Genomic DNA, 15,066 nt, shown 5'->3' on the forward strand with positions numbered 1-15,066 from the left:
AAAATTATTCCCTCAGATGTTCTGTTTTGGGGAGTAATTTGGATCAAACAGGAAATTAAGAGCCATTAAGTGGTGTCTAGAACAGCAGCTGGTCAGAGAGAGCACGGGCTGAATTATTACACAGGTAAATTTTAAAGACAAACAGGGCAATTGCTTCACTCTGAAATGCCAAGTTAGGGGTGGAGCACCCCAATTCACCCCAGAGAGATGTTGAGTCTGGAGAAAAATCACATTGTTGAGTTGAATCTTTTACTGGTAATCAGCAGCCCCAGGACCCAGACCATGAATTCCTGGGTGAGTCAGCTCCCCATGCTGGGTTTTACCCACAGCTGCCTCCCCTGGGTTCCAGGATCCTGCAGAGCTGCTCTTCCAGGCAAACAATTCCCAGTGCCCTGTGTGTGCCCTGGAACCCTGGAGCTGCCAGCCCCAGCCTCAGGGGAGGCAGCAGCACAATTCCTTCCTCAGAGGTGTCAGCTCCAGCAGCTCCCCTGGACACGTGCTCTGTGCTCTCAGCAGCAGCAGAGGTGGATTCATCTCTGGAATTAACTGCTTAAACCCTTCAGCAGTTCTTAACAACGCAGGAGGCTGGGAAGAGGATCTTTTGGAACAACTGATTCCTTCAGCAAAACATGTGATTCTTAAAAGGTCTTATTTTTTTGTAATTGAAAATGCAAAAAAAAATCTCACTCAACTATTAATGGACTTCAAACTAAGAGGAAAATTCAGTTTATGCAGAAAATTTAAATTTCTCAGCATTTACCATTCAGCCTCTGTTTTGCTACACGGAGGGAAACTCACTTGGTTCTACACAAAATGGTGCAGAGCATTTCCCTGTTAGGGAAAGGGCTCAAAGGCATTTCCAAGCTTCAAAAGTATGAAAGTTTGAATTTATCCAACAAAAATAAAAAAGGTAAGTTGTATCACAGAGAACTTTGCAGACTGTCTGTGCAAAGCAGAGGAAAACCAAGGACATTTTTCATAAGGCCACTGCTGACAGATGAAGTGAAGAAAAAGAGAGCCAAAGCACTGAAACAAACCCAGATTATACAGAACTGAATGCAGGAGTTCCAAAATCCTGATCTTTAACTGGATTTACTTTTTCAACAGCATCCACTGTTGGATTCAGCACTGACCTTTGTTGGAAAGGGGAATTTGGAGGGTTCAGTTTTGCAGGGGGTGTGGATGGCAGTCAGTGGAGGAGGCCAGGAGTGGGTCATCTCCTAAAACACAACAAAAACTAAAGTTATTAACAAAATAAATCAGATTTCAACTTGCAGTCTGGATTCTCTCCGTTTTCAGTTCATTGTTCACCCTTCACTAAGCTTTATATTCAAATCTTAATTTCCCAAACGTGCAACAAAGAATTTTGCATGTAAACCTGAATGTTAAATTGCTGCCCAGGAGGAGAGAGAGTTATGACATAATAACAAGCAGCAAGGCATAAATCAATCAACTGGGTTGGCCTGAAGATAAACTGCAGTGCAAGTCAGAGTCTGATCCTTTCAGAGTGTGTGGGAAGGAGAATCCTAGGAAAGGGAAGCCTGTAGAGCTTGAGGAAAAGGGGGAAATCAAATGCCTGCAGCTGGAAAGTGCCTCCTGTTCTCCCAGAGCATCCCCAAGGCCCCTGGAGGACTGAAGGTCACAGGAATAATAAGCCATGGAAATGCTCCAGAGGGACCTGATGACCCTTTTGTGAGAGCAGACATAGGCCAGGGCATCACAGGAGGGGCAAAAGGACTTGGGAAAATAACCCAGGTAGGAGAGAGGGAAGTGCTGCCATGGGGCAGCAAAGCATTTACTGTAATCTAAAATATCAGGATTAAAAACCGTAGTTTGGTGGAAGAAATGTAGTTCTGTTTATCAGGGAGGAGGAATGCAGTGAGGATCTCCAGGAGATGATGTGCACACTCTGCTCCCAGTTTGGCCCAGTCCCCCTGTGCTGGAGAGCCCCTGTAACCACCTGCACTTGGACAGGCTCTAACACTGCAGAGTCCTTCCCCCTCCCTGGGAATGGCTGCATTTTCAACAAAGTTGGGAACAAGAACACCAAGAACTTACTTTGAGGATTTCATCCACGCAGCTCACCTCACCAGAGGCTGATGCCTACAAACCAAAACTCAAAATTAACATCTCCCAAATTTTCCAGGGACTAGAAACAGTTAAAAACAAACTTCAATCCTTATTGTGACTCATATGGACTCTACACAGACACAAACAGCCCTTGCTAACTCTTTTCATCAATTTTAACATCAGATAGTTCCATGTTTTTATGGCATGAGTCACAGTTATGAAAAGCAAATACATGACATCCATAAAACTGTGATAATAATCTCACTTTTCACTTGACAGTTAAAGTGATCACAGGCAGGCAGTGATATTAAAAACTTGTAGAGAGGGGAAAGAGAATCACAGCTTTCAGTCATTTCCTGGAAGCAGCCCCAGGATAACATCTGAATTCAAGTGCAGGACCGTGAATGCACAGGAATGACAAACTGCATTCCCAAGTAAAACACTCATCACAGAGTGATCCCAGAAACACCAATAATTACCAAACTATGAATCCTCTGCATCCCTGGCTGCCACAAGCAGAAAGAAACAAAGCTACTTAAGGATTCACTGCATCAGCATTGATGTGGCAAGTCTTCACAAATAAAGTAACTCCTGATTTCCTTACCTGTGTGCTGGATCTTAATTTGCTATCTGTTGCAATCCCAGGAACAAGGGCTTTTCTCTGGCTACCATGATTCCAGCAGTTAGACAGGAGATGAAATGAGACTTTATTACTAGGAAAGGCACTCTCCTTGTAAGTGAGCTGGAGTCAGAGTCTGTGTCCTAATGATTCGGGAATTGCCAAACTCCTCCAAGTTGTTAACCTAACAGTATTTTATATCCAGCACAACTGATAAAAAGTTCTGCACCCTGTTCAATTTGGTGTGAAGCTATAATAATCACATCTGGTAATTGCTACTCACTTCAAAAGAAAATCTGATACAGGCAGATTGTATCAACAACTCTAAGTCAATTCAGCTCCCAGGAACAACAATGTATTTACCCAGCTTGTCAAAATATTTGTGGGTATCCTACAATTTCTCTAACTCCTGACTACAAAAATACTCCCTGAAAATTGGCCTCTTGGGGTTAAGTAAGCCTTTCTGAATGTCTCAGCCTTTATTTAATAAAAACCCCAGTATCCACACTGAAGAGCAGAAGACAAAAACAATTACTTTTGCATGCTCCCCACTGAAAATACAGCTTAGGTGAAGGTGCTTTGAGTAACAAAAACACAGTGTTTACTAAAAACTCCATTTGGGTTAGGCAAATTGGGATTCTGGAGACGCTGGAAAATCCCAGCCCAGGTGGATTTACATTTAAGAAGGCAGGAGACAGCCAGCAACTTACATCCAGTGGCTGAGAAGGAATTTTCAGCTTGGTCAGGTGCGCTTTGCTGCTGGGCTTCAGCTCGTTGACGCCGCTGCCGTGGGTCTGGCTGCTGTAGTGTTCCGAGGATAGCTTTGGTTCCATGGACTCCTGCCCATCCATGGGCCTGACGTAGGCAGTGGGTTTCTGTAACATTGAACTGGACTTGGACATCAGCGAGGGCGGGAAGGACTGGGTCGAGTGCTGCCCGCTGGCGAAGGAGGGCACGCGGGAGGGAGAGTCCCAGCTGGGCTCGGGGTCCCGGGGCGACTTGGAGCGCTGATGGTCCTTGCCGTGGTGGTCGCTGCCGTGGGCTCTGGAGTGGCCGGAGGCCAGCGAGGACACGGCCGGCGGCTTCCCGGGGCTGCCGGAGCGGCCCTTGGAGTGCTCCGAGCCGTGCTGGCCCTTCTTGCGGCCGCCGCCGCCGTAGGAGTCGCGCTCGTGCCGGGCCCCGGCGCCGGCCGCGCCGCCCCCGGAGCGCTGCCCGTGGGCCCCCAGCCCCGCCGAGCGCTTCTGGGACTGGGCCGAGGTGCTGGGGGCCGGCCCCACCGGGGTCCATTTGCTGCTCTGGTGAGAGCCCGTGCCGTGCCGCTGCTCGCCGAAGAAGCCGGGCGTGGGTTTGTCATCGGGCGCCGCGGGAACCGAGGGCTTGGGGATGGCGACGATCTTCTGGAGCGGGCGGTCCCCGATGAGATCCGTCATCTCGTCATAGTTACCGAGCATGCTCTGGATGCGGCTCGACAGCTTGTCTTCTTTGCTGGTCTGGGACAACAAGCCACCAAAACCGGGATTTAGAACCAACTTCACGCGGAGTTAAACGGCCTGGTAACTACAGCACTCAACCTCAATTTCAGCTAGAATACGCCTCTCTCCTTGCCAGTGTTTCCAATTCTGAATTTTAGGTCTCAAAACAGCAATTTGACTCCCTGAAACATACTACAAGTTTGTAACAATACACATTTAACTCCCGAAAAGGTACAAGAAATTCAGCAGCAGGGACAGCTGAACCAGCAATAATCAAATAATGCACTGCTGAGCAGGATGCCAGTTCCAAAGCTGCAGATGCCTCCTGTCACCTTACAGACTGTAATTTCTCTAATACAGAATGCATCAGTCCTAAAAGGTTTTAATTAGCAGTAAAATAAAATAACTTAACCTCACCCCCGTAAGTCATTTTTAATTGGTATTTATATTGGCACAATGTTTGTTGCACACAGTTGAAAGGGTTCTTTGTTCTATAACCATTTTGTTTTCCAAATCTGGGATCCTGGATCATTCCCTCATGCATCCCAACCAGCTCCAGTTAACTTCACACATGTGGAATTTGGTTATCGAGCACAGGAACAAAACAACCACCAGGTATTTCTCAATTTTCCTCCTGCAGGAAGAGAGTTTTCAGTCGTGTTTTACTTCTTGCAAACCAGCTGAAATTGCAGCAAGGGAAGGGTTTGCTTTCAAAGTGAGTTTTGAACTACGTAATTAACCTATTAAATAATATTTTATTAGTTATTCCAGAATTAGGTTATTTTTTCCAGTACTGTTCAGAAAAGCAACCTGGAAGGAAAGCCAGCACAGGCTGAAAGCTGTGCAGGACCACAAACAAAATCAACTCCTTCAAAACAAACTAAAACATCAGATACAAACTACTGGAGCACTAGTTAGAGCTGATAATTCATATCAAGCATAGTCATATCAAATGTTCCAGCATTTTGAATTAACCTCCTACTTAAACATTCTCTTCCTGAACTTATCCAGGTCTGGATTATGTTGATGAAAGGTTAGAAAGTTTAGCAAGAGGCTAAAGCACCCCAAAAATGCCAATTTGGCATCACACAATGAACAGCTTAATTGTTTTCAGTCACCGTATAGAAGGTGAAGGAAGGAAAAAAATTTGATGGTTTTATTTTCCTTTTTCTCACTCCCTATAAAGGCTCCTCCCCTTCCCAAGCATTATAAATCTGGCAGTGGAGCTGTGATTGTCCAGCTTTATTTTCAAGCCCTGCTTAAACACCCGGTTGCCCTAAGAGCTTTCGATCTAACAAGAACACAGATAAAATTAGAACATGAACTTGCACGTGATTTCTGTTCTAAAACCTGCATTTTCCTGAGGTGCAGGAACTCACCACTTTGTATGGTTCAGCAAAGAGAGGAGAGTTGGGTGGGAAGGCTTCGTCACCCTGCTGAATTTCTTGATTTCGCCTTTCCCTTTCTTTCATACGCAGCACATTCCGGTCTTCACGGTTCATGTTGCTACGAGCAAAAAGACCAGTCCTGATCACACAGGGAAGCAGGAGGGATGTGAGGGCCCAGGGGAGGGATGAGAGTGCCCAAAGGAGGGATCTAAGTGCCCCCAAGCAGCCTCTGGCCCTGTTTGGCCATGGAATGATCACCATTAAGAACCCACTGAGGGCCACAATTCCTCAGAACTGTCCGATTTCAGCCCCCTCAAAAAGGGCTGTAACCCCCAACCCACAGCTGGCTTCTAACAGGGAAACTTTATGTAGCAATAAAAAAAAATAAAATTGAAAAAAACCCCACCAGGTCCTCAGGCAAGTAGCTATTTCAAACCACTTCACCCGCTCGAATCATCTCGGTTCCAGCCCACGCCGAACATCTCCCATTCATTTCTAAAATACTTTTTCTCCCCCACATCCCCCAGATGTTCTGCCATCCCCCCACCCATTCAGTGCTTGACTTCTCCTGTAGATTAGGGTTATTTTTGGTGCTGACATACCTTTTTTTGGCACCCATTCTGCAACAGATTCTAACCTCAAGCTTTGATGTGGTTTTCAGGTCTCTCTCCCTCCCTGATTCCCAAGAGGCATTTGAACTCAAAGCAGTAATTTCAGGGAAGTTCTGGCAATAATGCACCTTTTGCCTTGAACCATATCCTCCTACTGCAAAAATGCACATTAAGAACCTGCCAATCCCCCTTCTTAACAAACTTTCCTCTGCAGTTTGGTCTTGCTGCTTGTGTTTACAGAAATGCATCAAATTCTTGCAAAACACACACAAAAGTTGGAAAAGATTCCCTCTGAGCTTGACACAGCATTGGACATAAAGGAGTAAACAAAATGAGATGATAAATAAGGTGCCATTAACTCCTTGAACATCAAACCCCAGAATGGTTTGGGTTGGGAGGGGCCTTAAATCCCACCCAGTGCCACCTCCCACTGTCCCAGGCTGCTCCAGCCCTGTCCAGCCTGGCCCTGGGCACTGCCAGGGATCCAGGGGCAGCCACAATATGTGCTAAAGTCTGCACCAAGGGATTTAGAAATGTGCTTTACTGATCTGCACAAAGTACAGTTGGTGCATCCAGGAAAGAAAGCGATGTTTCACCACATAATTTGCAGTCTAAAATGAAAATGTTGGCTGCTTAGAAAATCATTATTTCATGTCTTTAGACTGCTGTCTGATTATTAAAAATAATAAATGACTTGCTAGAGCATGACTCTGAAAGCTGTGCAAAACCACCTATTGCATTCTCAACAGGAAAACTTCAACCCATCAGTCAGTTTTTAAAACATTACTCTTTGCACCTCAGTAACATTTTTGCCTCTTACCTTTCTTCCCCATTTGGCTTCACTCTGCCTACTGCCCCGAAAGCAGAGAAATCCCAGAGGCTGCCCAAAGCAGACCAAACCCAGCGTGGAAGTTGAGATCTTTGATGCTTGCTAAGGCACCAGGTTTGTTGTTATCCCCCTGCCTTGCAAACAAGGTACAAGCACTGGCATAACCCAACTCTGTGCTGATACCAAACCCATGAATACAACTTATATTTTATGTGAAAAATCACTTTTTTTCTCCAGTTCTCCTGTAATCTGCTGAACTCTGTAACCACAGGTGGCCACCAGGGCTGAGAGAGGGACCTGTGCACTGGAATGTGGCCAGCAAACTCCTGGGATCATTCTGGCATTGATGACAAACGTGTTTTAGAAGTTTGAGGCTTGAAAAGCTCATTCTTGAGACTGCAGCCCAATTTGTTACATATGTAGGATTTCAACACAGATAAATATCAGCTTTAATTATAGACACTGATCAGTTAAAGCCAAGTGGAACAGTCTGAGTCCATGGCATTTAGCATTAAAGGCAAATTTTGAGGCAGGGAATAGGAATGCTCTGGCTCTGGGTGGTTCATTCCCCAATACACTAAGATCACAAATTACATACAGCTATATATCCAGAATATTATAATCTTAATAAAGAATGCTACATCTGTTTTCCAAATAGAGGGTTAAATACTTACAAATACCTTCACTATTTTTTACAAAGATAAGCATCATCTTTTAAAATTGCATCAACATTTCCTATGAAGGAAACGTCTTCCTTCTCAGAGCTGTAGAAAAACCATCATTTGTACCAACACTGCCACACAAAAGGAACATTACAACAAAGATTCACTTGAGATCTGAGTGGGGCAAACCCAGAGCTGATCTGGCTGTACCTGCCCAGGTCAATGTAAAATTAGTCATCAGAAAGACACCACTTAATGACACTTTTAACCACTCCTCCCCAGCCTTTTGTAATACAGTAAATGATAAACACCCTCATGGGGAGTCACCTTGACTGTATGGGGATTTCGTTTAGCTTTAACTCTTTTACATTTTTTATTAGAGCAAATAGTTTGACTGTGATACAAGTTAGACTTGTTGGTATCTAATCATCCAATCTCCACACAGAGCTATTTTAAGTGCCTATAATGTGTACAAGGCCATTAAAATCACACCAGCATGAAATGTGTAAATAGAGAAAGTTCGTGGGGCTTCCTCAGCTCTGTACTTCAGACAGCTTCCCACTCACACCCACATCTTCCACAGCCACAAGCCTACAGAAGGGAAATGTTCCCATGCTCAGGAGAAGAAAGGAGAGGTGTTTGAAAGGCAGATGACCAAGGCCTGCCTGCTGATCAGCATCGCTGGCAATTAACTCCAGCAGGCAGGAAACTGCAGGAGTTCTGTTCTCAGACCACTTGAAGTTGTAACAAACCTTTAGTATCCACTAAAAGGCACTGCTCCCACCACTCCTACCCCATCCTCTGGGAACAACAACAGCACCTCTGCTCCTCCCTGCACAGCCCTGGAAGTGGAAGATGAAGAACTTGTTGCCTTGTACCTGATGCTGCCAAGATAATCCTGCTAAAATTCCCCTTTTCCCAGGTGCCTGAGGTAAAATGTGAAGGAAGAGCAGAGCCAGGCTGAGAGACCCAGAACAATGTCCCTGCAGCAAGGGCCAAAGTCATCTTAGTTTCCACATCTAGGAAAAGAGAAGTTCAAAAATTAAAAAAAAAAAAAAACCCAGAGAACAGGCCTAAAGCACAGCAGAGTATTTCCATTTTTAGGAAGTTGAACTCTACATGGTTTGAGTCACTCCTGCAGTGTGTCCCACTGTACTTTGAACAGTCCCTGTGTCTGAGACTTCCCTGCACCACCAACCCTTCACATCTCAGGCCTCTGCTCCAGCTCAAGAGGAAGAGCTGAAAGCAAGCAGGAAATCCAGCAGGGAATCCACAGAAACTCCTGGCCCAGCCTTGCCCTGTGTGTATTCCTGAAGCACCATTCCAGGCTGCTCCAGGCACATCAACACCAGCATCACCGCATCCCCCAGACCAGACACAGCTTTCCTTTCTCCTTCCAACCTCTCCCTAAATCCCATCTGGTATTTCTGTTCATCCCTAATGCAACAAGGGCATGCCTTTGGTTTGAGAGATCATCACCTGGGGTGTGTAACCTGGGGTGTGAACTGGCAGTGCTGGTGCTGCCTTCTCCTCCTGCTCCCCACCTCCCACTGCCTCAGCTCCGGGCAGGGGGCACATCCCAGCTCTGGGGCTTTTGGAGCACAACTCCAGACTAAAGATAAACCCCAACCAGCACACCCACGCTGCCTGAGTTTTCCTGGCAAAGCTGTTAAAAGAAAGAGGACCTGGGCCAAACCCTTCTCACCCCCCTGAACCACATCAGGCACCCCAGTCCTCGCTCCAGCTCAGCACCAGCAGCTTCTCTTCATCTTCCCAGACACCGTGAGGCAAAACCATCAAAGGCAGAGGCAGGGAACCCTCCACAGGCAGCTCATCCAAAGGGACCCGACCCCAGCACACCTCACCCAGCCACCAGTGCACCTTCAAAGGCTGCTTACAACACCTGCACTTCCTTCAAGACACCCTCATGTAACTCCAGGCCTTCTTCAATCTCAATTGGGATTCGTGAGCAAGAGGAATCAAACAGTTAATTGGTTAATTGGCTGCCCTGAAAGCCCAATTTTGTTTGACAACTTTTGGCGAAGGATAGGAAGGATAAACAGGCTGAGAGGGAACGTGCAGGATCCCAGCGCCGTGTGGGGCACGCCCAGCTGCGGGGCACACCCAGCTCCCATGATTTCATCCTTTTTTCTCAAAAGGAAGGGGAAAAAGAGCTGCAGAGGCTGCCTGTAACAAGGAATGATGTTTTCAGAAGGCATTTAAGAATACCTGAAGCTGCCTTAATGCTGCATCCAAAAACGCCTGTTGATTATTTTAAATATTCTTTTTACCACGGGCAAGGGGCATGTCAGGAGCTGGCACAGGACACTTCTCCCAGCTTGTGCATCAAGTAGGGCATCACCACAAATCCTGCCCTGAAATCATGTGCATGAGCCTAAAATGCTGCTCTGTCAGCTTTTAATAAAACACACTCCCAGAGGAGCTGTTTAAAAAGGGAGATATTGAAAAATAATTGCCCTGCAACAACAAAATCAACACAAAAACACCAACACACAAAGAGGACCATGGCTTGGTGTCACCAAGAGCAACTTATAGAAGTGTACATAAAATCTTAATTCCCACGTTCTATGTGATGGTGAAGAAGAAAAACACAAAAAATATAACATTTCCTACTAAAACAATACAGGTTTGCCCAAAAAAGCACAAACAGGATGATTCCCCAGGAGAGGTTTAGAGGATAACTGTGACGGTGCAAATATAGAAGCAGCAGAGTCACTTTCAGAGTTTTATAACTGAAATAAGGAACACAACTAAAAACAAGAGTCTACACAGAATTCAAGTAGTTTTTGTATGTGTCCAGACAGAGGAAAAAAAAAAAACCAACTTCTCAAAAGCATGAAGTTTTCTGTTTCTGTCCCTCCCCTTCTGACAGAAAGGCTCCATGCCAAGGGAGGGGGGTTTGCTTTGGGATGGCTCCTGGTGCACTTGGGACCTGCTCTGCCAAAGGAAAGGCTGTGATACCACCAGGATCCCAAAATTCTATCCCAGGAACTCGGAATCACAGGGGGAGGCTGTACAGGTGAACACAGGAAACCCTGAGCCCTCATCTTGCTCAGCTGTTTTGATGAGAATGAACTTTTGCACAGCTCCATCTCCCTCTTTCCAAGGTTTCATTAGAGCTCTTGGGAATACAATTCAAATACAATTGCACCGGTAACATGATACAAATATAAATCAGATTCACCACTAACTAAAACATAAACGTTTCTCATTCCTGCAACACAAACACAAATTCTTTGTCCCACCCTTCACATCAGGAGTTCCTACTGCACATTCAACAGGGAGAACATAAAGAGCCTCAAGAGCTGTCTGGGAACACCTTTGTACATACTGAGGGTGGGAGAGCTTTAAATGAAAATAATAAAAAAGTGAGTTGGCCTAGGTCTGGTTAATGTTTGACAAGAACTCCCAGGGAGGGCAGAGCCAGCAGTTTGCTGCAGGCACTTCTCCTTCCCACTCAGCTCTGGAGCACCCAGAAATCCCCACCGAGCACGATGTGCCTGGACTTGTGCTGCTCCCCAGACAAAGCAGCACAAATCCTTCACCACCGTTAGCTGAGAGAATTCCACAGCACCTTCTGGGGGAGCACTGCCTTAATTCCAGCGTCTCAGACAAGTGATGGTGCAAGTAATTACATCCTGCTTTGGAGTTTTAGCTTCATCCCTCAAATATCAGGTTACCTGAGGATCAGTCAGCATCTTCCACCTGAGAAGCCAACACACAGCCATGGTGGATAAAAGAATTACAGTGATCATTTGTAACTCAACACTAACCACTGGAAAAGGACTTGGGGATCCTTTAGGAAGAGGCTCTGTAAGTGTAATATTTCATTTAACAAGTCCAGATGAGAACTGGGTGCATCATTCATCACACATGAGATTCAGCACACAGAAGCAAGGGAGAAATGGAGTTTGGGTTGGAAGAGACTTTAAAAATCATCCAGTTCCACATCCCCCGCCAAGGTAAGGTAAAAGTGAACCCCAGCAACTGGATTTTAGAAGCCAAGTCAAGGAGGACATTTCTAAATTCAGCACTTGCCGTGCAGCTCATTTAAAACCATTTTTTAAGTCCATTTTAAAATCATACTATTAAAACAGCTTAAAACTGTTTATATCAGAGAATTTGCAAGACTGGTTTGATGCAATTCGCTCAAGGGACCTTAAAAATGCACAACCACACATGTTAAATGTCTCATTTTTGTGCAGAAGTACTACCCAGGAGGGAAAACGTCTGGTCCCCCCTCCCTGACGAACACAGAAATTAATTCCCAACTCTTTTCCTTCACAGGGAGCAGAGCTGCTCAAAGGACATCAGTCCCTCCTTTCTGTCCTGTCTCTTCAGGAATGGGAGAGGAACAGCAAGTGACAGCACAGAGCCCTGCTCCCTCCACGGCCAGGGAGCAGAGGGAGGGTCACTCCTCCAGCCACCGTCCCTCTCTCCCCAGGCTCCATCCCAGGGGACACCCCAGATCCCACAGTGCCAGCCCTGACTCAGAGGAGAGGAACCTCAGGGATTGACACCATGAGACCACAAAGCCACTAAAATTGTCCTTTTCTGCACCTAGCCCAAGGCCAGGTCAGGCCTCCAGGTCAGAAAAGGCACAGGAGCCTCAATGAGCTCCTGCCACAAGAACCAGCAGAGCCAGGAGAGGGAAGTGAAGCTGCTGCTGCTCAGCAAAGCTGAATTTCAGCTTTGCCTTCCCAAGCCTCGGCACTTCTATTTGCTTCATTCTGCAATATCTACTCTGAGGAACAGGGGGCTTTCTTAACCAAGCAGTGAAATTCCTTACCCTGGGATGCCACAGCTGAGGAGATGACCCCAGCAGCAGCCCAGCAGTGCAGACTGACAGACATCCACCTTTTCTTTCTCAGTTAAATCTCTTTCCAGCCAACTTCAGCCCAATTCCATCTCCCACTCAGCCAAGGGCATCCTCCCCATGTTTTCCACTCTCCATCACTGGGAGAGTCTTTAATTCCCCCAGTGCAAAGATGGACCATCACAAATTCAGCATTTTTACATGCAATCCTTTCATGTCCACACAGGCTAACCAAAGCATATTCCAACACAGTTTCCCAACAAATTTCTGCCCTTTAATTGGGCAGAAACTTAATAACCCAATTCCTGTGCCTACATGTTCATCTTCTTAAACTTTGAAGCCAAGACAATTGGCATTTAGATTTTATTAAGCAATAGTTATTCAGACATCTAACATTAATCTGGCTATTATCATTCTGACTTCCTCCCAATAATTTACTTTCACAGAAGACATCATTACATTTGAGTGCTATGAACTCTGTGGCAGTAGGATTAAGAAAGTATTCACTTGACAGAAACTCTCAGATAAATCTGTTCTCTGTAAGATTTGAAACAGCAGACAAGGTTTTAATGAGGTGCCATCTAAACCAGCAGTGAAAAGGCAAAAGGGAAAATCACATTCGAGGTTCACATCCTTCTCCCATCTCAACTACAGAAAAAGAAAGGAGAGAAAAGTTTATCAGACACTTTACCCTGGTTCAACTGTCACTTCCTCCAGCCTCAGTGTAAGATCACGTCTGCACTGTCTCACAAGACATTTATCTCAGACATCCCATCGTGACCGAGGCTCACCCACTGTGCTGCATCCCCCACTCAACTGAACACCAGGGCTTGAGAGAATAATTGTGCAACGTGCTTCTGAGGGACGGAGGAAGAGCAGGAGGATGCTGGGGAGCAGGTCAGCACAGCAACCAGAATTAAAAACTTCATTGTTCAATGATTTCACCCTCCCCAGAACCACGGGAAACCACTCGGGGTGAGCCACAGAACAACTGAGAGGCCCAAAGGGAAATCTGTGTCCAGGCTGTTCCCAGAACAACTGCAGGGGAAGCACCAAAACCACCGGGGTGGGTCCATGTCAGCAACAATATATTTTCTACATTATCATCTATTCATTATTATCTTTTCAAAAGTGGTGGCTTGAACTCTCAGAGAGCCAGTGCTCCCCACTGGCAGCTGCAGCAGTTCTAGGATTGCTTTACAGATTTCACAAAATCCACAATTCTGAGTACCAGAGAAGTGAGAACACAAGTTTTCCCTCCCAGTTTTCAGCCCTAACTTGTATTCAAAGGGTTCACCAAACTCAGCATCATTTCCTACTTGTCTAAAATCTGCTGTCAGAACATGACAGCTTTGAGATCTGGGATGCTTCCTGGTACCTTCCAACTTTCTTTTAGAATTTCAACACACTGAAGATGAGAGCACAGAGTAGTTAAAACTCTGGAAAAACCTAGGGAAGAGGGGCATTTAAGATTTGCAGGCAGAGCAAAAAAATTTGGAAGCGAGAGGAAGGGCCCAGAACTATCTACAGAGGGAAGCTGAAATGCAGCAGGAAAGGCACAGCTTTGATGTGCTGTGCTTCCAAACAAACACTGCTTAAAACGTTGCAAAGTTTTCACTTTTCATCCTGCCTACTAAATGTCACCTGTACTTTATAATCCCCCTGAGCAGACTGAGAAAAACATTCACATTTCTGCCCCTACTGAGTAACAGGGCATTTAGTGAGGTATCTTTTACCTCAGAAAAAGAGTTAATAAATGTTAATTTAGCTGTACAAACTCTCTTCATATAAATGACATCATATTTTCCCAAAATAATGATGTTTGGGTTTTTTCCCCTAAAGTTCTTACAACTTTTTTCACTTTTCTGGATGTGGCCCTAAACCAAAAGACAATAAACTACAAAACACAGAATTCTACCAACACATTTCACTTCCAGCCAGGGAGACTCGGTGAGTTTTGCCACCAGAAGGAGAAATTCAGCTTTTTGTGGCACGAAGTTAAAGACAAACACAAGAACCATTGCAAAAGCTGAGTCAAAATTCATTTGGGTTTCAAAACCCTTCATGCAAGAGGCCACTTCACCCCGAGCTGGGTCAGAGCTGGAGCCTGGAAATGTCTCTGGAAGAGCCAAAACTGCCTCAAGTGGCACAGAAATTCCATGGTGGGAACTGCCACAGCTCCCAGGCTGTGCTGGGCACACCAGCTGCAGCTCAGCAGGCACTGATGGGCACCCCTAGCTGGGGGTTCAATTCATGCAATTCTTCTAAGCACAAGTTCAAATTAATTTTTTTTTTTTAATGTATGATTCACTATTTATAGTGAGAGTCACACATAATAATTTTTTTTTAAAATTGAATAATGCAGTGAAATAAATTGTATGGCAAGGAATCAGCCCATTAAGAGCAGCTAATGAGATCCAAATCTCATAGTCTAAAATAGCAATGAAGATTAAACCACACCCATTTCTGACCATCTTGAGCTTCAATCTGTCAGCAAATCATGAATTTGAACATTCCTCTGAATAAATAAGAAAAAACAAACAAAAAACATTTCTGAATGCCAGTTCAGCATGGACCT

General features: G+C 45.3%; 2 protein-coding genes across 5 annotated transcripts in view; one reads left to right on the top strand and one right to left on the bottom strand.

The window, feature by feature from the left end:
• FABP6 (fatty acid binding protein 6) overlaps positions 1–15,066 on the top strand; it is a 103,526-nt gene that overhangs the window by 61,468 nt on the left and 26,992 nt on the right. The gene's annotated exons all lie outside the window — the stretch shown is intronic.
• The window catches only part of AFF4 (ALF transcription elongation factor 4), a 46,581-nt gene that overhangs the window by 24,244 nt on the left and 7,271 nt on the right, over positions 1–15,066 (bottom strand). For all 4 annotated transcript variants that reach the window (XM_053991014.1, XM_053991018.1, XM_053991016.1 and 1 more), the window contains 4 exons: positions 5,541–5,667; positions 3,400–4,179; positions 2,059–2,103; positions 1,134–1,220 (listed from right to left, as the gene is read on the bottom strand). In XM_053991014.1, the coding sequence (XP_053846989.1) occupies positions 1,134–1,220; positions 2,059–2,103; positions 3,400–4,179; positions 5,541–5,663 (1,035 nt within the window). In that variant the 5' untranslated portion in view covers positions 5,664–5,667. The remainder of the gene's footprint in view (positions 1–1,133; positions 1,221–2,058; positions 2,104–3,399; positions 4,180–5,540; positions 5,668–15,066) is intronic.

This window comes from Vidua macroura, chromosome 15 (assembly GCF_024509145.1).
Source record: "Vidua macroura isolate BioBank_ID:100142 chromosome 15, ASM2450914v1, whole genome shotgun sequence".
In the NCBI taxonomy this organism is placed as follows: domain Eukaryota; kingdom Metazoa; phylum Chordata; class Aves; order Passeriformes; family Viduidae; genus Vidua; species Vidua macroura.